Here is a 26478-nt window from a genome sequence, read left to right as displayed (position 1 = left end):
GTGAGTGAGTGTGTGTGTGTGTGCGTGCATGTGTTGGTCCTATGACTTCAGAAATGCAGCGCAGAGGTCAGCATGAATAATGAGTTACCTCCCATGACTTGAAGCAAACCAGGACGCCTGCAGAGGCCAGACAAGGAAGTTCCATTGACCTCTTCAGACACTCCTCCTCCTGCTGCTTCCAGACACACTTTATTGCATTTACAATTGTCCAAACTGAACAACACATGGGGATTTTGAGGCACTTATAGAAAGCAATAGTTCATTGTTGCTGTTTCAAATACTTAAGGATTTGTTTGTTTTAGATGGTCAAAAATAGCGTACGTTCTGAAATCATAGAAACCTTAACCACGGTCCGAAGCAGTTTTGGTAGTACAAACATTTGTAGCAGAATTGAGCAACAGGAGAAAGTCATAAGGCGTACATTGCTCTCCTTACACTAATAGGTTATGGTTGTGGTCTGGCCTGAGTTCACAGTGCAGTCTGTTCCAGTGGCGCTCTTTATCAGTGTCAGACAAGGCCCGGGTCACGTGATGGTTTTATGGTCACACTATTGTGGGATGAATTCATTGTTTGTGTGAGGTGCGTGCTCTTTCTCTCTGCCTCTCTCCTGTGTGCTGCTCTGTGTGTGCTGCTGTGCTCTCTTTGTTCTGCTTTTAGCTCGATGTGAACTTGGGATAAGCCCCGGGGCCCGATCTCCGGTGCAGATCCAGATCACAGGTCTGATTGGAGTTGTTATCAGGCCGGAGCAGGCAGGGGCCCAGGCTGCACAGCAATAACAACAGCAGCGTGGGGCCGCATCCTGGCAATCAGTTCCAGGCCTAATGGGATTAATGTTGTTGTATAATTAGATGATAGGTGTGAATGCATTTCTTTTCTTCCTCTCACACTCTCTCTGTGGCCCCTCCCTCCACTCTGGGCTCTCTCCTCCCTAACAAGCATTGTCATTGATAAATTTTAATTAAAATTAATACCACGTATTACTCATTGCAGATGCCGCAACAGATACTGCAGACATGTAGGGGAAATTTGAGTGTTCATCGATGATTATCTGTTGGATTTTTTTCTTTTTCTTTTTCAAATCTTAGTTTTCTATTAGAGTAGAGCAGTAGGAAAGAGCCACATCAGCAGAATGACTTGTACTGGGCAGATTCAACTGACAGATATTAGGAAAAACTGATGGTGAAAGATTGGATATCAAACGCACATCAGAGAACATCATATGTGAGAAGAGCTGCAGAAAACTGCAGTCTTTTTATACATTTACTGTCATAAGTTGGATGGTGTGAAGTCACGAGTCATTATGACACCTGCTTTATAGGTGTTGAAGGAAAACTGACCCTCCCACACTGCCACAATGCAGCTGGTTCCCAGGAGTTTCTGCATATCATACAATATTAGTAACGCAGTATCATTTTTACTAGAGCAATGGGCCTACTATATTATCAGCTCATATAGGCACTAAGAGGGAACTATTGGCTATAAATAGTTATACCATACTTGAAATCCAGAATGTTTTTCCTTCTTTCTAATTGCTTTTTGGCCATGTCTAAATGCTGCTTATTTGGAATCACATTATATATTGTATTTGTGTACAATATAAAAATCAAAACCCTAAATATATTGATCAAATGATCAGCATTTTCACCGTCCTTGTATGTCTTATCAATATTGACCCTGTGATTACCATAGTCTGGCTTTATTACTGAGCACTAGCATTAGCTTTACTCCAGAAACCCTTCACAGGGAACACTTGTTGTGACCTTTAAGCCTAGGTTACAGTATATATACATATAATACTTATTATTGTTTTTTTTGGTGAACCATAAGCAGTACCTTTTGTGTGTTGCTGGAGCCTTTCTTCAGTATCGGTTTGACTGTGTTTATAAATCTAGATTGTTTTGTGCATGTGGTGGTGCGAGCGCCGCATGTGTTAAGTTGGAGAACAGGGGGAAGTTGTCAGGTTTACAAAGGAAGCTGCGTTTGTGCTCCGTGTGTAAATGACTTATTACCCCTTCCTGCTATTTACCCAGGGGACCGCAGTGTGTGTGAGTTATGGTTCTGCGACACGGTGCCGTTGTAAGCGGTTTGACCTTTGCCCCATGCGATGAGGGAGCAGAGAAAACATTCAGCAGGTCTGGAGAATTGCTTTGTGTTTGCTCTGGCGGTAATTATGATGATGGAGGCTGTTTAACCTGAGTAACACAACCATCTCCCCTGTGTCCTCATGTGCCATCTGTGACCTGCTCTCAGGCCCACCAGCAGTTAGGCCACTTTGTTAATACAATATGCAAGGGCTGCAACTAACCATCATTTTGCTAATCGATTAGTCTTTCGATTAAACGATTAGTTGCTTAGAACATAAAAGTCACACAGTGAATTTTTACAAAATTTGACTCAAATAAATCAGAAGTGAAGCTGTTTGGCGATCCTGGTGGAGCACATTTATGGTTTAATTAAATACAGTTCAATGAATTACACATTTTCCACGTCATTATGGAACTGTGGCTCAATTTCAGTCATAAACCTACTTTTCTCAACTAATGGCATGTTTTGGAACCTATGTAGAGACGAGCTAATTCATTTTCTAAATTAGTTGAGGATTATTTCCATTATCGATTAGTTGCGATTAACTTGTTGCAGCCCTACCATAAACTGTTAAAGCAATGACCTCTGCCGGTACTCCATTTATAACTGATCGCTCTATATTTGGCAGAACTTTTTTTTTCATACGTTTGGGGAAACAACATGTTCACTAAAGAATGAATAGTTCATAAAATTGTCTTTTGCACTTTGTCCTGTCTTTTTTCTAGCTGTTTTAACAAGATAATTTCTTATCAGGCATCTATAAAGTTAATCCTATCTTATCTTGAACCACTGTGTTGCTGAAGTTTTTACACATGTCTTAAAAATGTCTTATCTTTGTGCTGTCACTGAGAAATTAGGACAGCATATGTTTGGCTTGACCTTGGTGTATAGGACATAATATTCATAGTCACCCTATTCATATCAGATACTTGTAGGCGTCAGTATCAGTATCATCAGTAAAATGTTACAGCGCAAACTGAAGCTGTATATCTATCTATCTATTTATCTATGTATCTATCGATCAAAGAGCTTCATGTCATTCTGTTTTTGCAAATGTATTGTTCTTTTCTTGTCCTATAAAAAAAAAACACAAATGTATAATCTTGGGATATATGGAAATATATACAAAGCATGTGTTCCCTTCCCTGGTATTGTGCTCTTTGGTCAGTGCTGCACTTAAACTAGACATGTCCCTCTTGTGTGTGCTATAGAAGTTATATTGTTATAACCCCCCCTGCTCTATCGTGAGCAGCGATAAGACTTCCATTTGATCCTACTGTGCGAGTGCCTTGTTCCGGGGTGCTAAGCTAACCTGAGCAAACAACCAAGCCTGACCTGCTTTTACAACAGCCACACAAACACACTACTGGCATACAATACACGCAACAGTTGCTCAAAGCCAATTGTCAAATTCCCACATGAACCATAATAATTAAGTTTTGCTGTAGAGGTCAAAGTTCACTGGAATCTGAACAGCGGTTTTGTCTTTACAGAATGTCCCCTCTGATCCTGCTGGTCCTTGTCAAGTCAATGGACAAATCAAGTCAATCTAAAAGTCTACACTCTGGTTTATAGGACATCAGGCAGGCGTCCATAGTTTTTGTTTGTTCCTGGATACGGGTACTACACTACTAGAAAGCTTGATGTGATATTCCTGTTGGCTTGTCACAGTAACATACTTTGGAGGTCAATATCATGCTTCAGAAAATATTATAATAGAGGATAATAAATGAAAAAATTGAAGATCACTCAATTCCACAGGCTTAACCCTAAATCAGAATAATATCATAAATAACACATTACCTACAATAAATAAATATAATTTATTTTGGCTGCAACTAACAATTATTTTATCAGTCAAATATTCACTTATTATTATTCCAATCAGACTAGCCAAATAATTATTTCAATGTAACTTTGAGTTAAAACTTTTTTTTACCAGATTATGGTAAACTATCCTGTGCTTCTGGATAAGGTGTAATTTTGATAAAATCACAAACTGTCTATTCTTTCTTGCCATGATGTTGCTTTGTGATAAAACTGGTAGGTGCAAAGAAAAACTGCACCTGATAAGTAAATATATAAATAGAAATATTTTGTCTTCACACTTATTATCTTGACAGGCTTATGTCATTGCGATTCAACTTTTTATTTATTTAATTGAATTATTTAATATAGATGGATCTTAAAATTGTACCATTGAGCCTTTCGGGTATATTTTTCATTTGTGATTCTCTGGTTTGACTGTGGACTGTCCAGAAGAACAGTGATAGAACAGAGAAGAAGAAAGTTGAGATTCACCTTCATGCAGCAGGTCTAGACCGTTTGCTCCTGCCCCAGTCTCATTCACACAGAGCAGGGACAACACTACTGAATACGCTGGGTCTGTTGTTGTCATGCAGTTCTCATAGTGACCAACAGAGGCCGGTAGTGAGCATTATTTAGTTCTGCTGTGATTCTGTGGAAGGTGAGTTTGTTAGGGGTTTGTGTGTTGCTCGGATGCACTGCTGTGGCTGGCTTTGTGCTTGTGTAAACTCTGGCTCTGACGCTGATAAGTGAGCTGCCAATCATCGCTCCATATACAGTGTGTGCTTATATGTGCCCACATCTACTTGGATGTCCTGCTTTTACAAAAATAGACACCCATGGATTAGCACTGTTGATTGCTACTTTTCGTTTCTTTGCATAAAAGTATAAATCAATCAATTAATTAATGGAGAATGGCATGCTTCTCACTTCACTTCTGTAACAACTGTCATTAAGGGTGTGTTCACACTTACACAAACGCTGCATCAAAATTGAAACTAAACTGAGACTAATCCTGGAACTAAACACGACCAAACCAGCCGAGTCTACACCATAAATTACCATCACATACACAAATGGCTCATGAATTGAACAAAGACAATGTACAACTGTCTTTGTTCAATTCATGAGCCATTGGCAGAATCCTGAATTTGTGTTGATTTGGTGTCGTTCAGGTGCTTCCTAAGTCTTTATCAGGATGGAGACAAAGCTGCATTAATGATTTATTGATGGCTTGCTGAGCTAATACATGTTCACATGATCTACGGTAAAACAGGAAGTGTGAGAAGTGAGAAGGTAAACAGGGCTGTGGAGTGTAGACGCAACAAGAAGCAACCCAATGTCACTGCGATCCAGCCTTCAACAACAGTCTGGGAAGTGGATTCAGATTCCTCCATGGGCCGCTCTCACCTCCTCAAATGAATCCGAGCATCCATTTTAAACCTCTATCACCCCTCTTTCAGTCCACCCCTCCACCCTCCACCCCTCTGTGTGTCTGAGCCAGACCCCTAGCCTTGGCGAAGCAGGTCTTGGCGCTATGATAATGTGGAAAGTTGAACTGGCCCCATTACAGCGAGCCTGATGCTGAGTGTGATAAGAGCCTTGATAATGGCTGCAGATAGAGCTGACACAGCGGTCCAATAGCCGAAGCCCTGCCCCCCCACCTCCCTCTCTCACCCCCACCCCCCCATTATCATTCCTGCCCACCGATGGGCTCCCACAACGCTATCTCCTCTCCATTTCCACTCCTGCCGCTGATAAGAATGGAAATACTGACTTCATAGCTGAGTGATTAAAGTGTCTGCCTTTCTTGATAATACACAGATAAATTATGTATTTTTTTCTTCCTCTCCTTCTCTCTATCGAGAAAAGGGTGGGGTGCGGCAGAAAAGCTGAAAAAACGTTCCTCTTTTCATTTCTCTAAAGCAGGCCTGAAGTGGGGAGGCCATTGTGCTGGACTAGACGTGTGTCTGAGGAGTTTACGATAGAGCGATGTGGAGCGGAAAACTGGTCCTGTTTAGGAAGAATTTGAAAAGTAAATTCAGATGAAGGATAGAAAGGCCTGGAGTCAGGAGGCAGCCCACTGCTTTTATCACCACAGGTACCAATTTGAAAAGATTCAAATCTCTTCTTTTCATCAAAAGCATCTTCTAATGCCTTGACCTCCTGTGTCTCCTTAACCTTCACCCAGATACAGACCAAGCATATAAACAATGAATGAGTAACACTTCACCCAAGGCAAACTTTTGCTGACTTCCCTGCCATCAGCGCGTCATAAATGGGATCACCAAACTGAAAGGACATTTTCAGAGATTTCTTCTTAGCCTTAGATATTGCAATATACATGGCCAATTGATTAAATACGTAATACGTCATATTTGCAAACAAGTTCTTGTTTAAGTACCCAGATATATTCCACTCTCATGTAAATGTTTTGTAGTATGTGACTGCTGTGGATGCTGCTGCTACAGAAAAATAACATGTTGTTGTCCAGGCCACACTCGCTGACCTTGGTAGATTAGACCACACAGGCGTTCTGTCTGACACACTCTCGATAAGTCTGTGTGAAATAGTTTTCCACTTCTCACAAATATCTACCACTCCGTGAATATAAATCAGATTACCGCTGATGGCCACTGTCTGCCACAACACAGACCTGGGAGCGCAGATGCACTCAGCTGTACAAGAGCTGTGGTGCGGAGCCAGGCCAATAGGCGGCGCCGTGAAAACCAACGCTCACTACAACTAGGTACCTTTCATTCTAATTTGAACCTTTTCACATATAAGAGCCCACTCAGTATGCACTTTTTATTACATGCAACCCCTGCTTCAAATGGCTCTGCACACTGATGACTAGTGAATGTAAATAGTGCATACATATTGATGGACTATACAAAAAGTACATCAAATATTCACCTCAAATCAAATTATATTGTATAAACTGTTACATATAAGCTATATTTATTTTGGCATTTGGGTGACGAAGGGTTCAATTAGGGTTAGGGGTCCCCGGGGTCAGCCTGTATCTAATCATCACAGCCTCAGATCTGCTGCAGCTCGGTCCCCTGAGGATAACTGGTGACTAATAGTGAAAATACCGCATTGTAAACAAATGCATGTTTTTAGTTGTTGCGATATGCATGAGCTTTTGACAGGTGCACAGTATATCAGAGCAGCACATCCACTGGGTAACCTGAGCCCACAGTGGTGTGGAGGGGCAGCAGGTGACCTACGGTTAAACTGAGGGTCAAGTGTGAAACGTAAGGACCACTCTCCAGCTCAGGTCACACTTTCACTCTCCCCTTTGAGAAGTCACCTGCCTGAGAACATGAAACAGCTTTTTAACTCAGACCAATCACCCCATCAAATCCAATCTAATCCATAAGAAAAGCAAATAATATAATAATACATTACAGATACTTATTTTGAGCCTGTTTTGAAGGTGGTATGGACGATTTTTTGGCGATTTGAGAACGCAGGCTGAAGTGCGCATGCACATTCCCCCGTGCGGACTGATACAACACACACGTGCGTTTGTTTATTAGCGCAACGGAGCGCATCGCATCTCTCGTCTCCCGTAGATTTCTGTCCACTTCTGCTTTAGCTCGAACTGTCTTTCTCCGTCTTCATTTTGTCCCGTAGACTGAGGGAACTATATTATGATAGATCCATGCGCTTAGGCACGCGGAAACGTGGGGACGAACCTGACGCGGCTGCAGGTGAGTAGTAGGTGCGTTTTATGATTGATACGTGGCAGTACTAATGATTTATCCACGCCACGAGGAAATATGATAAAAAATTTGCTGAAAAATCGTCCATACCACCTTTAACATTTCAATTGCCAAAATTGCCTTGTCACTGATTGGGATAAACTACCTGACTATACTTAACCTACCTGCTTATCTATACCAAACTTACTCATTCAGTTATAGTTACATCATTTATTGCTATGCCATGAGACATGTTTTCTTGGAACAGTGGGACGTGCTCAAAACGTCACCCACATTCAAGAATCTCACAATCTCAAATCACCAGATAATAACGGTGAAACGTTCAAAAAGCCCCCAAAACACACAAATCCTCTCCCCCTCTGTTTGATTTCCAGTTAATCTTTTATGTTTCCCTAATATAGGTACAAACTAATCCCTGAACCTCTTCTTATATCTTTAGACAAAGCAGAGAAGTCGCTAATTGTAAATAAATGAATGGATTGTAAGTGTCTGCCCTATAAGGTTGCATTGGGTCATGTCTCCAGTCTTATCTGCCTTTACCAGAGCCTGTATGAAGTCATTGGTTTCAGAAAGGGCACAGTGAGCTATACAACACCTTTTACTCTGCTATTATCATTTAACTGTAAAAAATTATCCACACAATGCATTCTGGGAAAGACTGAGAGAGGCCTCATTCGTGGTCTTGATTTCAGCATCACCATTTTATCGGCTGGCCCCATGAATAATCCACACAGGGCCATTTCTTCTCTGTCTTTTTGTTCCTGGCATTTTGGTTCTGTTAGATAAGGGCTAAAACAACACAGGCTCCCAGTGAAAAAAGACTGATAGATAAGACTGATACCAACTCCTCCACACACACACTCCTGGCTTATCGGGCCTTTTTATCAGAGCCAGCTTTTTTCTGCTGTTTTCTCTCCTTTTTTTGAGCTGTCCACTCCCTGCTCTCTGTGGACGCACAACAAAGAGCAACACCTCCGGCTGCGCTCGGATCAGCCCTTATGTTCTCTCTGCGGGCATCGCACCGCTGACGTGCACACTACAGTTCAGAGCACTGTTGCACCGTGACAAACTGATACTGCTGCATCACCACCGACGAAACCAACTGCTCTCCTTTAAGTTGATGAGGGGGAAAAACGGCAAAGTTTTGAAACAAGTTTGTTGAAAATTCTGACAGATTTAAAGCATTCTTATCTAATTTTATAATAAGCAGTCATGTGTTTGTTTTGTGCCTACAAAAGCTTTTTAAACGGCCAACTTTTTAATTTTGTTTAGGCTACTTTTACTGTACATGAGAAAACTACGCAACTGTACAATGTGTAAATATTGAAGGTTTGTTTTCTTTTTGTTTTTAGGTTAGTAGTGGAAACAGTAGTTGAAATTAATTTGGAAAGTTTAAGTAGTACCATTACCTAATCTTTCTCTGGTTCTTGAAATATAGAAGAGAATATGTATAATGTTTGCTGTATACGTTGCACAAAGTTTTTCCTGCAATCAAGCAATGGATCTTGATTTCAAAAGACTGATTGATTGCAGATTTCCCTCTGACTGTTAGCTGTAGTTGGCCTGCGTGTGCGTGTCCACACCCCTCTAACCTCTCTCCTCCTCTGTGTCTCTCTGTGTATTAGTATGAGCAGCAGCAGTGTCCCCCGGAGTAAAACAATCGGCTGTAATCTATCAGAGTCTTATCGCTCCTATCTGAGAGCTGAGAAAGCCGGGGCCGGGGCTGTGGCGCCGCTCTCCGCAGCTGATAAAGTTTCAGAGTTCAGCCATGATGAATGTTAAGAAACTACACCCTCGTTAGCCGTTAGCCACCATGCGCCGTGCTCCGAATCTGGACCGACGTGAGGCAGAGGGGGGCTGAGATGTTGTGCAGGCCAGGGGTCGAGCTGTGATGATTTGGAGTTCTGAGGTTTTACCATTATCTACCACAGCCTTTAGCAGCAGGATGTGTCAGATTTATCCTTTTACTGACCCCTTATGGCTGGTTTAAGAATGGCGAGCTTGCCCAATTTGAAACTGCTGTCATTGTTGGCGTTTTTAACTACTTTTTACCGGAGAGTCCACATTTAAAAAGGGGATATACTTTACCTAACCCTATAGTTTGCCGTGTGCTGTTTGCGGGTCATCTCCAGGCCATACTTAGGACTGGCTGTGTCGTGTTGGTGTCAAAGTTCTCACTGGCAAATTTGCAGTGGCTCTGGCCCCATGAACACATCGACAGCTCGTATCTCACTGCCATCGCTCCATCAGGCCTCAAAGTCCCCCGATTACGATAAAGCTGATAAGGCAGGCCTTTTACAAACAGCACGCCCGATAACACATTAGTTCTTGGTCAACTAATGATTGGGTTGTCCTCAGCATGTTCCTCATAACTGTACACCCGCAAAAGCATGATGCACAAATGACTTTACGCTCTTGCAATTCTCATACTCTCGTCATGATAAGATGGTGATTCAAACACAAAGTCGAAACTTGATGATTTATATGATTTTTGATATACTACAGTGGGGAGAAAACCCTAATGTAGTCCTATAGTACCACCATCATATGTTAATCGTGGTTGTATAGAGGTGGGCAATACCGGTTTATTGAAATTGAGATAATGCTGTGAATGTTGTTCTGAAGATATGCAAAATTGGAAGATCAGGTTTATTGTTTATAGTAATAAAAATCATTAAAAAAGCTGATTAGAAATACTTTTGATGAAGACATGTTTTAGCACACAACACAATGGCATAATATAGTTATTAAAATACTCCCCCAAAATATCTAGATATTCCATGTTGTCACTTTCACCCACTTCTAGATTGTATAGGCCTAATGCAAAGATGATTGTAGCTATTTTACCATTTTTAACATAAATGGCGAAGGTCCGAATTAGTTGTATTGTAATATGTTTTTCTGTACCATTACCAAATTAGTATTTTGTTTGTGTTAATAGCGTTGATTAGTATCTGGGCATCGATTATTCGGAAACCTGAGTAAGTCAATACTTCCACATTGGCAAATAAGTCGGATCTCATTTTTAAGTGCACAAAAGAAGACTCGGTACATGCAGAAAGAGAGAATGAGCACCACCATTGTGATAGTGACAAAGTTCATGAGCGTATAATGACAGTTAATGCGTATCGGGGTGCGAGGGGCTTTGTTCGCCCAAGTACCAAGCTCTTAATAGAATCAGATAGACGCTCGACCATCTCCTCAGGCCTGCTGGGTGTGTGTGCCCATTTAGGGGGTGCTCCACACACTCACATCTATGTCATTCTATGAAGGAATACATTTGTCAATAATCAGCCGTGTCGTGGTGGCTTTGATAAAGTTGCAGCTCTTTGGGGAGCTGGGCCGGAGAATATCTTGACGAAAAAGAAGAAAAAAATGAAAAAGCGCCAGAGAAGGCAGCATGTGGCAGCAGATCTGAGCTGGCGATAGGGTCATTAAGCACTTTAGAAGTATTTTAGCTGAATTCACACAAAGCAGAAATAGATAAATAAATAATGAAAGAGGCAAAAGTGGAGCTGTCAGAGATACAGACTCAGAATCATTTGGGAGGAGGAAAGATAAAAGATTATCCTCTTTTCTGCAGACTTCTTGCCTCCTCAGCCGTCAGCCAGGCTTAATTCGCTTACTGTAGCATCACTAGTGTGAACATATATAGCATATGCGCCTTTAAAACGTGGCTCCAGTCTTATGTACAGGCACCTAAATCTGATCTGGATCCCATAACTCGCACATAGATCACCCTATCTCTTCTAAGAACCTGAGATTCAGGCAAATATCATATTATTTTCTGACCAGCCAGTGTGGACCTGTTTATCACCATTTAAACTATTTCAATTATTTAATAAGTCTATGTAATCCCTCATTCATCCAGGAGTGTTCCATTGTATAAAAAGAGTCGGTTGTAGTCATCTGGACTCTGTTTTTTAATCAAAAACAGAGTCCAGATGACTACAACTGAATCTTTTTATACACTTATTTAATAAGAACAATGCAATATGACATTAATTTGTGCTTCTTGGGTGGACAAATTAGCAATTTTAGTCTAGTTGATCTCTATATTTAACCTTTACAAGAAACAGAAAGTCTTTGTCTTCCTGAGGCATCCTCTGACTCCATGTTTCCTGTCCCACTTTGGGAAGGTGTGCCCCCTGCTGTCTAGATGTGTTTATCGCTCCCCACATCTGACGGACAGGAGCCCAGGCTGACCTTAGAGTCACCTGCTCCCCATGCAAATGTCCAAATACAGGCGCAGTCGGGTCAGTCCCATCACAGGGACGTCCAGAGCAGGAAGTGGAATTGCCATTCATTTTACAGCTAATTCAACAGTTGTCCAGGCTTCTGTTGTCCAGACATCTGAGGAAGAGGCCCTCATGGCATGGCCCACAAATTGAATAATAAAAAATAAAAAACACTCAAGGAAATAGGTTATTTATTCTGAATGAAAGAAAATACTTCCTCTTTAAAACCTAAACACTGACTCATTGCTATTTATAAATGTGTTTCTATGCAGTATACACATTATTGTGTATGGAGAGGCCATAATTGTTTAGGTCAGTGGTTCTTATACTTTTATTAAGTGCCACTTTAAAAAAATGTCCATCTGTCTGACTACTACCACCACAACTAAACCGTCTAGGAAAGGAGTGTAGAAAGTCTACACTAAGTCTAAGTTAAGTTTTAAATGGGATTTCAGCATGTCTTGAGTAATTCTTAACTAGGACTAATCTCAAAGTGGACAAAAATACAAGACCTTTGGCTTTAAATGAATCACAAGAACTGCAGAAGACCGTTTGAGCGACACTGGTTTAGGTAATGAAACATGAGGTATGTTATACCATGAAACGGTCACACAACCTGTGCAGTGGCCCATTGGAGTATGCTATAAACTCCTTCTGAGCGTGTGAATTTCAGGGAGCTGTAGTTCATCGACAGAATCCGCAGTTCACTTCATATGGAGGTGAGTCCACTTCTAAACCACAGCTTAAACCTAACCTTGAGCCCTGCCATTCATTATTCATCCAGCGAAACAGCCGCAGCACTTAGCACCTATATGTGGCTCCTCATAGTGTGGCCATGGCCCCCTCATACTCTCATCATGCCTCCGCTTTTATTTCGCTCAGTCTTAAATTTCCATTATTCACCACAAAGGCCCATTTGACGCTGACCCCTCCCCCCAGGACTGAGCACTATTATTAATCAGCCCTTATCACCGCCTCACATCTCATCCACTATTTGCTGTTTAATCACTAAAATAATACAGAAGGGGGGTCTGGGTGTGGGGAGGGTGGGGTGGGGGGTTTCCATGACGACCAAATGGAAAAGGTCAGGCGTGGTTTATCTTATCAGTGATAGGGAACGGTTACTAATTACAGATAGGTACTAGCAGCTAAGAGTCCAGCGGGCCCTGCCTTTAAACATTATCAGCAATCCACACTGGCCTGATATTAAAATAATCTCGGGAGTCATCCGTGCACACTCAGACGTGCACAAACATCAGACTAAGAGGCCCGGGCCTATAGCTACAGACTACAGCAGCAGCTAACAGAGGCTAGGTCAGGACATGGCCCAGAGCACTTCACTGCAGGCTCCTTTAGGCGTTAGAACTGCGACGGTAGAGTGTAGTATAGTGTACTTTAAGTGCTGATAAGCTAGAGGAAGTATAAAAATAGCAGTACTTGTAAAAAATGAAGTAAACACATCTTCCCTTTCTGTTTAGTGTTTGAAAGATCGGCTTATTTCGTAGATTGGCTTGAAGAAGAACATTGGATTTTAAACTGAAGATTTTTGGGTTTATTTACCAAGTGACTTAAATACTTGGTAAATAAACATACGTACTAAAAATATGTCAATAACATTCTTGTTCCACCTGGATCCAGCATTTTCGGTTTCTGTATTGATATATTGGCTTTAAGTGTTCGCCGTTTCCCTGATTTCAACCAATACCTGTGCACATACTGAAAATGGCACGTTAGCCAAAGTCAAATTACGTATTCTATTTCATATTGTTAAAAATTGGCAGTGACTGAGCCATTACGTATATTTTGGTTTTGAAGTCTAGTATTCACTTCACAACAATTGTGTCCTTAGAGTTGAATAATGGCGCCGCTTTGTGACGTTATATTGTGGAAAAATAATTTCCCTTTTGTTTATTTATACTGAGGGAGGTGTTGAACTTTGTCAAATTTTGTATGATTACGTAGATATTAACCAAAAACAAGTCTCTAAACATGTGCAGTCGGACAGCGAAACGGCAAAAAGCTACAGCATCACCCTTCAACTGACTACAGAACAGTTTTGTATAGATAAAAGTTCACACACCCAAGCCCAAAAGGATATCGAAACTGAACCGAAACCCTAGAAACTGTCTCATCCATCAGTTGTTTCACTCTGGATCTGAGCCTACCCTGATGGTGTTTGGTCTCGGCCTTCAGACTCTCCTTCTAGCACCTACACCTGTTTGCCATCCACCCGCGCTGGGCGTCTGCGGCGCTTATTTGAATGCCAAAGCTAAAGTTGGATAGATTCTTCAAACGCAGTGTTGACAGCTGTTGCCCCTCTCCTGTTCTATGCCTTTACAGTGTCAGTATTTTCACTCTGTGTGACTGTGATCTTGTCTCAGCACCCCTCCATTTATCATCGCTGACATTTGGGCTGTACTCGCGCTCTATCTGACCATCATCTGAGGAAGGCACATTTTTCCCATCACAAATCCCGTTGTGACTTTTGGAGTGGGGGGAGGGGCCTCGGCGCTTTCTTTTTGGCGAGGCGGAGAGATGAGATGTGGTCTTGGCTTCGCTGGCCCGTGTGTGCGTGTGTGCGTGTGTGTGTGTGTGTGTGTGTGTGCGCGTGTGTGTGTGTGTGTGTGTGTGTGTGTGTGTGTGTGCGTGTGTGTGCGTGTGTGTGTGTGTGTGTGTGTGTGTGTGCGTGTGCGTGTGCGTGTGCGTGTGCGTGTGCGTGTGCGTGTGCGTGTGCGTGTGCGTGTGCGTGTGCGTGTGCGCGTGCGCGCGCGCGTGTGTGTGTGTGTAGTAATTATGATCTGCCTCTGTCTCACACGGCACACACACATTTTGGTACATGATGTTATCGGTCCGGCGGGGGGCTCCACTGATGCCCCGCTCTTGAACGCAGCCCCTTTCAGTGGCGCTGGCAGCCATGGAGCGCATTTATATCTCCTTTACATCCGCTCTGTTCGCTCTGAGGCCTATCGCCGCGACACACTGCTGCCACCACTATTTTTATTTGGACTTGAAGCTTTGTGACAGAGGCGCAGATAACACATGCAAAGCCCCAAGTTGTGAGCGCGCCCCCCCACTTTCTGTGCGAGCGGAGCAGCCCGCCCCCCGTTGTTTCTTGTTTTTTTTTCTTTAGCGAGACTTGTCTGTGTCTTTATCTCTATCAGTGTGTGCCCTTTATCTCCCCCAGCACCCTCTCTCTCTCTCTCTTTCTTTCTCTCTTTCTTTCTTTCTTTCTTTCTTTCTTTCTTTCTTTCTTTCTCTCTTTCTCTCTTTCTCTCTTTCTTTCTTTCTTTCTTTCTTTCTCTCTCTGCTCTCTCTGCTCTCTCTCTCTGCTCTCGTGGTATTTGTACTTGTACAGCCTGCACACCTCCTGCTGGTCACAAACTCGTTTAGTGACTGTATGTGCAATGTAAAGGTGCTACTGTGGCCTAGTAAGAGTAACTGCTTTATAGTGTCTTATTCATGATTGCTGTTTAATACGTGTATAAATAATACAGGCTAAATGTATACTGTGTATATATATATATATATATATACGTGTTATATATGTGTTTTTTCACATGGCTTTATCAAGTAGGGATTGTTGGGCGATAATGGTTAATTTATGAATTTGTTTTCTATATTTCGCGATAACAATAGACAGACAATATTACGTCAATCCAATAAAAAGGTGTTGCGTTGAGGTTTAAAACTAATGAAGTAAAAAGACAAATGCTTTTTATATATTCAAATGTTACATATTTTCAACATTTACAGTACTTTTAAAAAAAATATATTCAATCCAATGGTCCAATATGGATTTTTTGAGCCGATACAATACCCGATATTTGTCTTGCTCCTGTGGTTGATATCTGATATTGTCCAATAATAAACATTGTTTATTCATCCATAGTATGTCTCACACAAATTTATGAAAGTTATAATAAAGTTCATAAATTTACTTTTTTAACTAATAATTACTCAATTTATTTATCTGGAATATGAAATTATTTGTTGCATGATTGTGTAAATATAATTGCCTGGAAAGCTATTCTAAGTCATATAAGTAATTTATTCAATCGTTTACAGCTCAAATTTGATTGTTATACTGAAAAATTACAAAAAGGCCCAATCAGATTTAACACACTAGTGCAAAGAAAAAAGGCACACGATTTGTATTGAGTTCAAAAATCATTGTTTTGAATGATTTATTGAATGATAAGTAATTATAGTAATTCTCATGACCAGTGACCATGACTAGTATCAACAATTCATGCAATAATTCATGCACAATGGTACAAAACATATTTAAACAGACAACTTAAGTAGTATTAAAGTAACGAAACAAAGGCAAATGGAGGCAAATGATATGACTGTGACTTTAGGGAAAACCAAAATTAAACATTTTCTTTTCAAACAACTTCAGTAAAAGGTCAATAGATCAGACCTAGATCTGGACAAACATGTGGACCATCTCAAGTGTTAAGTCCCCCCTCTGCCGCTCCCTGAACCTCGTGAATGACTGCGATCCGCTCGTTTCACACACGCACTATCGTACTTCCCCGAACTGTGAGAATCTTCCCACATTCCACTCAAGGCCGCCTCACTATCAGCGGCGCAGACGAGGAGCGCGATAGGGCTGGAAACAGTGGTGATAGGACCAGAGGATCGAGCGATGCTGGCACTCCACACAGTTTGACCTTGTGTGTGCGTTTTTTTAAAAGGAAAGACGAGCTCACCGCGACCTCTCCTCGACCCTTCCTGCCTTTTTATTCAACTCTTCATTCTACACTTGGCGATAATCTATGTGATGACTCCCACTTTTGTTTTTGTATCAAGCGTGTATCCCGCGGCGGCCTTGCCTTTTTTTGGATTTCAAGAGGGGTGTACGTCGGGGTGGATGGTTTGTAGATAGGATAGGATTCAATAAGCTCTTGGACGGCCCCTCCTCTTCCCTCTTTGCGGATCTTAGGACGGTGGGAAAGTTCAAATCTGCTGCTATTTTCTATCTTTTATCAGCGGGCCTTATCGGGCTGCCTTTCTCGTCTGCATGCCTGACTTCAATAGTCCGAGGTCTGGGCTCAGCTGTATGCTAACGTCCCTCCCCCAGTTCTCTCTCTCTCTCTGTGTGAGTGTCTCTATGTGAAACTCTACCTGTGCTCGCCCCTGCCCTCAGCGTTTACCACCAGCTCAGACTCACAAAGACGAGGGACGAGGCAGGAGCAGACATTGTTCATGTAGTTCCACTGATAACTTCAAAAAGGGTGAAACATTTTAGAGGAGATGGTCTTTGTTGAGGTTCAAGTATCGCACAAATCGTTGAATAAAATGTACCAGAAAAAGGCAGAAATATCACTTTATGCCCTTGTTTGGAAGATGGTGTTAAGTGTTTCTGTTATTTTTAAGTTGAATTATTTATGTTTTATCATTTTATGAATATATTTCCCACCCCATATGTATGTTAATATCTGTGAATCAGTAAATAGTGCCTCACCAGATTTTTATTTAATGCAAACTTGTGTGTCTGTTTCAATATGCTTTCCTTGATGATACAAGTTTGGAGAGTGCACGAGCTCTTTGTTTAGTTTAATACAACTCATAAACTGAGTGAGTGAAGTATGAGATTGTGTTGCAGACGGAGAACACCTGCTCTCTGCGGCGCTGCTCTGCTTTTTGATAGTTGTGTGTTGGAAAGAGGCGGCCTTGAGTTTGAGGAAACGGAGTCTGATCCTTTCAAAGCTTTACATCAAAAGAAATACAGACTTAATTTCCTAGTGATAAATGAATTGGGCATAATAAATCATGTACAGTAGAATTGTGTCCATGCTTTATTGCTTTTCAGAGAGTTTGTGTGATAGAGCTATGATGACCTCACGGGAGCGGCACAATATGTTTTATGATCCCATTTGTGTTGTGACAGATGTAACGTTATTGTTACCAAACCATACTTAACATTTTTTGCAATGTTTTTTTGCAATGTTTCTGTAGCCTTTAAACATTGTAAAAAGGAGGAACATTTCAATGGAGAAACTGGAATTAGCCTGTTAATATCACAAAATATAAAAAATTACGGTTTTAGCAAAATGAAAACAACTGGGCGATATTAGAGCCTGGCTTAAATATATATTGTATTCAGCATTTATTTGGTTTGTTTAATAGGAGATTATTATGGACGTTTAGCATTTTTATGAAGACAAATTTTAGTTTTTCAAAACTGTTGCTTTAAATTTTTTTTTGATTCTTTATTTATTTTTATTTTTTTCTGTTAGTTAAATATTGAAAGTGTATTATTGTCTAATTAATTTTGCCTGCAGTTGGTTTCATTCTGTCATTTTGAACAACTTGTTAAGGGTTTATTGACCTGACTTTAAAATCCAAGCAGGTGCTTTTATTTACTTCTAAGAACAGTTTAGCGCTGGTCACCTCTGCCCTCAGGGGTCAGCTCTCACTGTCTACTGCCCTCTAGTGGGGCCCTAAATGCTCCTCCTGGACTGACCACTAATATCTCCATCTGCTGTGTCTGTGCCCCTCTCTGCCTCGCCGCTGTCTCCTCAGGACCCTTATCACCCCCACCGCTCTGCTCATTAAGGAGTTAATTTTCTCCTTCCTATCTCTGATTAGTATAGCCAACCTAAAGCACAGGCAATTCTTTAAATTTGTTCCTTGTTATCAAAAAAGCCGAGAATAGGGGGATATTTAATCGTTTAAGTAGTCTTCCTGGGGAACTAGATTTCACCCTCTCTCTCTCTCGTCTTCCCAGCAATGTAAGGAAATGCGAGTGAGAGGCGGCCCAGCTCGGCTCAGTAATTCAGTTTTTAAAAAGGGACGGCACGGGGGGAGGGGGGGAGGCGGCAGGAGAAGAAGAGGAAAAAAAAAACGACTTGATGAAATTCCGCTATCAGCTCCGAACCAATATGCAAAATATCTCTGTGGAAATCAAATAGCTATTATGTTTTCATTTCCACGTCGGCGTATTTGCTTAATGAAGAGGAGACAGATCAGACCGGCACAGAGAGTCTGCAGGAGGCGATAACCGCCAACGGCTCGCAGCTATCCGCACACTGACGCTCCCAGTCACTCCACAGCCCCGCACTCGCTCCACACAAAAAAAAGGCTCTGACAGGGAGAGAGAGAGGGAGGGAGAGGGGGGAGTGGACGGAGGAGAGGATGAATGATAGTGTGAATGTGCTACAAGTCAGGTGGTATGCAGTGGTTTCAGATTTAGACTCAAAGTGGTACAAATGGGAGCAAAACCCGTTCTGACAAATATCCCAGTGTCCCACCATTTGCAAAACGTGTAAATAAAGGATGCTACTTGTTAACTTTATACCTGCTTACCAAGCCACCATCGATTACACGGTAGACGAGTAATTGAGGCAAAAGTATCGTCAATTTAGGGATGTCACAATATCAATAGATTGCATTAAAAAAAAAACATTATTATGTTTTAGTTGTGTTACTTTTAATGGCGCTCGGCCGCAAACTGAAAAAGTGCATTTACTGCCACCTACTGTAGTGGTATGTCTTCTGTAGTTGTACGCCTTTCTGTAGTTGTACGCCTTTCTGTAGTTGTATATCTTCTGTAGTTGTACGCCTTCTGTAGTTGTACGCCTTCTGTAGTTGTACGCCTTCTGTAGTTGTACGCCTTCTGTAGTTGTACGCCTTCTGTAGTTGTACGCCTTCTGTAGTGGTATGTCTTCTGTAGTTGTACGCCTTTCTGTAGTTGTACGCCTTTCTGTAGTTGTACGCCTTTCTGTAGTTGTACGCCTTTCTGTAGTTGTATATCTTCTGTAATTGTACGTCTTCTGTAGTTGTACGCCTTCTGTAGTTGTACGCCTTCTGTAGTTGTACGCCTTCTGTAGTGGTATGTCTTCTGTAGTTGTACGTCTTCTGTAGTTGTACGCCTTCTGTAGTTGTACGCCTTCTGTAGTTGTACGCCTTCTGTAGTTGTACGCCTTCTGTAGTTGTACGCCTTCTGTAGCTGAAGTATGTGTTTTACGCTATACTGTTAAAAGGGAACGTGAGAGAGGAAAACAGAGGAAGAGAATATTGTGACCTGACAATCGATAAACCAAATAATCTTGACATTCCTATTCAAGTACGAAAGATGTTCTAGTTCCTGGAGTAGTTGTTGTTTAATTTGAGCCACAAATCCCTTACTAATCCGACAAGGGTAAAGAATGTACTGTAACAATTTCTTTTTTAGTAAGATTTTCATTTGCAGATTAAGTCTGGATCTTTCAAACATGACTAAATCAGACTCACATGTTGTTGCGTCTGCTCGCTCTGACTCTGTTTACGCCAGGTTCTTTGATGTGACATCCTGCTGTGTACACACATTTTTGCCAAAAATCATTCCATATTTTTAAACTTTGGTTTATTTTATTTGGTGGCAGATTCCTTATTACTTTTTATCATTCAAAAACGTAAACACTGTAGACCTAAACTAACCAGGAAATATTGTTTAAACCAAGTAATTTACCTTCACCTAATCTAACATGTGCAACTTTATCTGTTTGCTATTAATTATATAGACAGTTAAGATATATATTCTTGCTTATTTATCAGTCAGATATATTGGAGTATGAATTTAATTAAGTTTAATGATAAGCTTTGTCTGTGCAACTTGATGTTTTTCAAGAGTTTTGACCCACAGCACACACAGTTGATTTTTCAGTACTTTTCTAATCAGATGTGAAGTGTAGATCCACAGGAAGAAGTCAATACATTTGTAAGATTTCAGATCAGTGGGATGAATCTGTGGTGAGTTTGTCAGCGCACAGTGATCAATGGGCAGTGCTCACAAGGCAGGTTCAGGCTGATTTCAAGATGAATCCAGTGACTGACCTGAGGCATTTCAGTGCAGGAAAGTGACCAATCAGCAAACTTAAAATGTATTATGTATTATTTTCAAGAGCTGGTGTCCTTAATGCTTACTAGGTTTATAGTTGTTTGTATTATTATTTGCGTTGTTAACATGCCTTATAAACATATGTTTATCTGGGAATAATGTAATGTAAGTACGTATAGTTCTTTCATTTAATTTTATTTTCACCAAAGCAAGTTCCTTGCCTGTGAATTTTGTTCACGGACAACCGCAATAAACTGATTCTGATTCTGACATTCAAACCTTATCTGCATGAATGAAACTCAAGTACAACACATTCATTTAATAATTATTTTCTGCACAACTTATCTTCTTAAACACTGATATATGAAATGCACTTCACTTTACATTTAATGCTACCAGGTTTATCTTATGCTAAGAGGTTTCTTGCCTTTTCTCAACCACAAATTGCGAGTAAGCATTAATATTGATTTTAATACCATCCACTGACTCTAGTTTAACTTACTCTTGAGCTGGGACAGTTTCTGCATCTGTCCCATGGATCTCCCTGTCGTGTTTGAGAGAAGCAGTGCTGCTGCCGCTGCTTGTGAAAGCGACGCAAAACACGGAACGTATCAGTGGGAGTCACGGACTGGAGAAAATGCCGGCTGGATTTCTATGGAAACCGTTGCGTCTAATAGAATAGCAGAACAGTTTTAGTAAAGACACTCGTTTTGGTGCTGCGGTGATTAGCGCTGCTCCTGATGGCGTTTCCTGGTTCTTCTGTACTCATCATGTAGGTTGGAGAGTGTGATTCTGATTCTGTGCGTGCATGTGACTGTCTGTCTGTGAGGGGCTCGTTTGGTTTTGTGGGTCAGGCGGTCGTGGTTGTGGGTGGGATGTGGGAATGTTTTTAATGCACTTTGTGTTACATTTTATGGATGAAAAAGTTTGATTGATTGAAATGGGCCAGTAAGAATTGTCACAATACTAAAATTTCAACCTTAATTTTAACCCTACTAAAAAGGCTCAATATTCAATACCAATTTTGGTGCCACTATAAAACCACACTCTTTCAGACAAATAGTATGCAATAGTACTGTATGTAGTAATGAATGTAGTTGTAATTTGAATACAGATCAGGACTATTCTACAACTATTTCAAACCGTTTCAAATGTTCTTATTGGCATTGATGTTTTTGACAACCCTTTAAGAACCATCATAAGCCCCACCACTTGTCCTGTGGTAAACGTGGTCTTGAGAGTTCTACGTTGCTGCTGGCTGAAGTGTCTGTGTGATGCTGAGGGCCTCTCTCAGGTGCTAGAGAGGACGTCAGCGTGTCTTATAGTGGCTTTAATCGCTCTTGTGCGTCTGGGTTTGATGTGTGTTGTTTCATTTGAGAGGAGCGTGGAGCAGTTTGATGTGGACCCTCAGTTAATGAAGCTGTATCTGTGCTGCCTTCATCACTGCAGCTCACTTTGTTCTTAGGGCTCTCACGCGCAGTCCAGTCCTACACATCTGTGCTGTTTATATCACCATGATGACGAGGACAGGCAATAAAAACTATAACTTTAATTACTTTAGTGTTTGACAATCTTTGGAATTACCATACAACTTTCCATAAAACGGCACATTTTAGTTCTGTAAAATGAGTTTGATCATTCTTTAGCCTTTCATGTTCATGCTATAGTCTTAATGGTCCAGCATTTTCAGTTCCGATGCCGTTATCCATACTTTGGTTTCAAGTATATGCTAATTCATGGGTTTCTGGCATAATGATTCCTTCCTGATTTGAGGGATTTGCTGTGGCAACAGTCCTACGTTGTTACCCAATAGCGCTTTTCAAATCAGAATATTACATCTTTTGAATGGGGAAAAGGCCTCACAAAATCCTTCAAAATCAGTACAATGGGAGAACATGGCATTTCTTTCTTTAAAACATATTTAACTTATTGCCCGATGGATCCAATTGTGTCATGTCATTTTTTTAATCTTTTTTGTTAACATTGTTTTTTGAGTCATGGCATACTTTTTCTGGTTGAAAAGATTTACCACTTAGAAATGTGGCTTTTAATGTGGCGAGTCTGATTCTATTAAATTTGACAATGGTGATGGTTTTGCTTTCTTTTTTGTTGCAGAAGTTTGCTCAGGACGCTCCAAAATGGATAGTTATTGAATCAGCCAGTAAAATGAGTCTTATTAGATTTAATTAAAGGCCCAACCAGAATATCGGCTGAACCAATATCATGAAACCAAAAAGCAATTATTTACATTTCAGCACCAATATTATTAATGATGTATAATGAACATGTATTATTTCTGTACTGTACAAAAAAACATCAAAAATCTATGAGGCATTTTGCTCTACTGTAATTGTTTGCGCGGACAGAACCTAAATCATGAATCGTTTAACCATAAGGAGATGTCTGTGTAACATCATTTTTTTTTTTTTTTAAATATAACTAGAAAAGTATACAGTAAAGTTGCATCACTTTTACTCTGGATATATCTCACAAAACATTGGCCTTTAGTTTCCGATTAGGGCCGAGCACAGCTTTGGGCCTTGTTCTTAGACCGTTCCCCTTTTAACAAATGTCCCTGGTTTGGCACAGATACACATGTCTTTCCAGGATTGCGCCACAGTTCAGTTCATTTTACGGCGGATATCACTCTGTCACAATTAAAACAGGCCAAATGAAGTCTAACGCCTCTCACTTATCACGACGGGCCTGCTATCCACATAACCAGCCTGTACTACTTCTCCTTGGATAAAACTTTTCCAGTCCATTTGATGTCTGAAAGCAGTGATGCAGTGATTGATTCATTAAAACCATGGCCAGTAATGAAGAAGAAAAAAAACTCGTAACTCAAACTTCCATTTTAACTAACCGGCGAATTTAATTGGAATTTCCGACTCTGAACTGGCTTTGTACAATTTTGATTAAAGCAAAATTAATTGTCTGGGAAATGCCCTTATAGATACTGAAAATTAGATGGACCTCATTCTAAAAATATTGTGTACCGGATCGATCTTTTTTCTTTTTTTTCTTTTTTTTTGCGGGTCCAAATCTTGCAGTGCTCATTTTTATCTGAAATGAGAGCGCGGAGCATGCAGGCGTGGAAGTTGAAATTAGCCTAAAGATGTTTCATTTACAAAGACAGAAACACTTTGTCAGCGGCGATTGTTTCCAAGCATTATCTCTGCGCCTGCTTTTTAATTGCTTTGGAAGTGAAATTAACAGAATTAGAAAAATTGCCTCTTCCTTTCTCTGCGCCCGTCTTTATTCACGCCTATTGTTGTGTGCTTTGTATAGATTATAGAGGCCTTTTGTTCCAGCGGTGTAAATATATACGCCCCCAGTCACGGCTTTAGACCAGGAACAATCCCCGCACTAGTTACAACACAAGATCAGAAATTAATTTACAACCTGTCTGAGCCCGGGCAAGTACATGGGTCGATAATGCTGGTAGTGTTCCCAAAATATCCTATTGTTAGTGTTTTTTTCCCCTCCTTTGCCGCTTGTTCACACCCCAAACTGTGATGCTATTAAAGAAACATTGTCCTGAAATAAATGACTCGACACACGACGGCAAAGTTTGGAAGCACTTTCTTTTATCATAAGAAGTTTAACTCAAAGCTTTGTTAAGATTTTAAAGACACATTAATATATTGTTTTTGAAATCAAATACAAAATCAAATACTTAAGTTCAGGGACTGAGTACATTTTCTACCAAAAATATACAAAAGCATTTTTATCTACAACCTTAAGGGTGATGTCAACAAACACATTTCTGTATCTCTCCATCTGGTGTCAAGTTATGGAATGACCTGAGCCAAGATCTCACACAATGTTCCAGAATCATCAAATTGAAGAACTATAAAGAAATGAAATGTATTAACCATGGATTTGATTCCTGTTAATTTATTGAATACATTATTACTCCTTTTTGAGCTATTATTTTGACTTGTGCTCTTATGATGTAATTAATTGTGGCATGACTCGTGACATATGTTTGCATGTTTCAAATTAAATAAAATAAATCATCATTTCAGTTAATAATTGAAAAAAAATATTATAAATATTATATATATATTTATTCAACCAGGAGAACAAACAATATGAATCGCCACATTTTGTAGCTTTTTCTTGACCTTATCAAGTGACATGATGGCTTCCAAATTATTCGAACTCAAGAATAGTTTGTGCTTGCAGGTGGTTCAGTTGTTAAAGGTGTTGCACATATGCAGTTGTTACCATCTCAGCACTGTGGGTTTGCGTTCCAGCCTCAACCATTTGCTGAATATCTCTACTCTCTCTCTCTGCCATTTCACGCTAGCTGTCCCGTCAAATAAAGTATTTGGGCCAGAAAAACTCAAACTAAATACATACAGTTAAATCATGTCTTCTAAGTTGAGGTTTAATCATGAGACAAATGTGAATGGTCTGTAAAATGAATCACAAAAGTGCAGAAATATGCTTTTATACCTTTTTACTTGAAAGAATATCTTCAAAACAACATTCACAATATAATCTGAATTCCAATATATCGCCCTCCTTATCATAATAACATTGTTTACCTACATTATTGACAACCGTTCTGTGCAAAATTGCTGCTATTAGATGGTCACAGTAACGATGATACATATTTATTATACATATACCTGTGAGACAATCATTCACACCACTAAATCACTTTCTATATCGCAAGTTAATTCAGCGTTTAGCTCTGTCTGGCATAATCACCCAATCGAAAACCTATTATTAATAAAGCAATTTAAGAAAGTCGCATTAATTCCATATTAGCCGTCTCCATATTTTGGATGTAATCTTCAAAGGGGCTAAAATAGATGAGAAGTAGTGTCTTAATTAGTGTGGTCAGCGGGGACTATAGCAGTGTAAGTGATAGGGATCAGGCTAGGAGGTGTCCTGGCACTCTGCTATTAATCTGCGGGATTAGAGCGTTCACTGTGTCCAATCCATCTCATATGTGTTTTTATTCTCAAGAGGACACTTATAAAACAGGCGCGCGGCGTTCAGGCGATTTCAAAGTATTATCATAAGTAGCTTTCCAATATTTTTTTGTGTTTGGACTTAAGGCTCCAGGAACATAATTAAACTGCTATTTGTAAGTGTAATTTGCTCACAGTTATTATGTCCTCAGATCCTCAGCTCAGACTATCTCACACACGCACGGACAGAAACGTAAAAAACACAACGCTATAAAAGTTGTTGTGTGTTTCCAGGGTCCATGGGCGACCTGGACAGCGGCGAGGAGAACACCGCAGACAACGTGAGCCTCTCGGGAGAAGAGGGCGGGGCTTCGGATCTAGACGGCTCCGCAGAGGACAGAGACAGCGCCAGCCCACAGCCGGTCACCCCCGGCGACAGTGAAGGTAAATCTATGGTCACACCGAACAGGTATCGGTTCTAAAAAGTTGTGCAATATTTAGCTTTTACTGATTTTGATCAACTTTAATTTCGATTTTTTTCATAGCGATCGTCTAGCAGTGATTTGGCATTGTTTTAATTAAGGTTTTGTAATCTATTTTACATCGCCCAATACCACAACAAGGCCTGTCACAATAATTACTATATCCACTTCAATAAATGAGAGAAGGAACAATACTTTTTGGGACTCAATATTTAATGTGTGTACTTTATTACTGGGAAGTCGTCTTCTTTTTTGTAATACAATAATATCTGAGTTTTAGTGGGTCAAATAAGTAACATTTATGACTCAGTATGGTGTTGTTTTGTGTTTTTTGAAAATGTTTTTCTGGTATCATGCTGTAAGGTGTTTGTGTCTGTGGCA

General features: G+C 40.5%; 1 protein-coding gene across 1 annotated transcript in view; it reads left to right on the top strand.

The window, feature by feature from the left end:
- Window positions 1-26478, top strand: part of zfpm1 (zinc finger protein, FOG family member 1) — a 73483-nt gene that overhangs the window by 4072 nt on the left and 42933 nt on the right. Inside the window, exon 2 of the mRNA XM_072434501.1 lies at window positions 25910-26059. Within this exon, the coding sequence (XP_072290602.1) occupies window positions 25910-26059 (150 nt within the window). The remainder of the gene's footprint in view (window positions 1-25909; window positions 26060-26478) is intronic.

Source organism: Eucyclogobius newberryi, unplaced genomic scaffold, assembly GCF_026437365.1.
Source record: "Eucyclogobius newberryi isolate DKJ021-1_F unplaced genomic scaffold, fEucNew1.0.hap1 SCAF_7, whole genome shotgun sequence".
Lineage (NCBI taxonomy): Eukaryota > Metazoa > Chordata > Actinopteri > Gobiiformes > Gobiidae > Eucyclogobius > Eucyclogobius newberryi.
The sequence above is the reverse complement of the archived record's forward strand: the minus strand, read 5'-3'. Positions and strand labels throughout refer to the sequence as shown.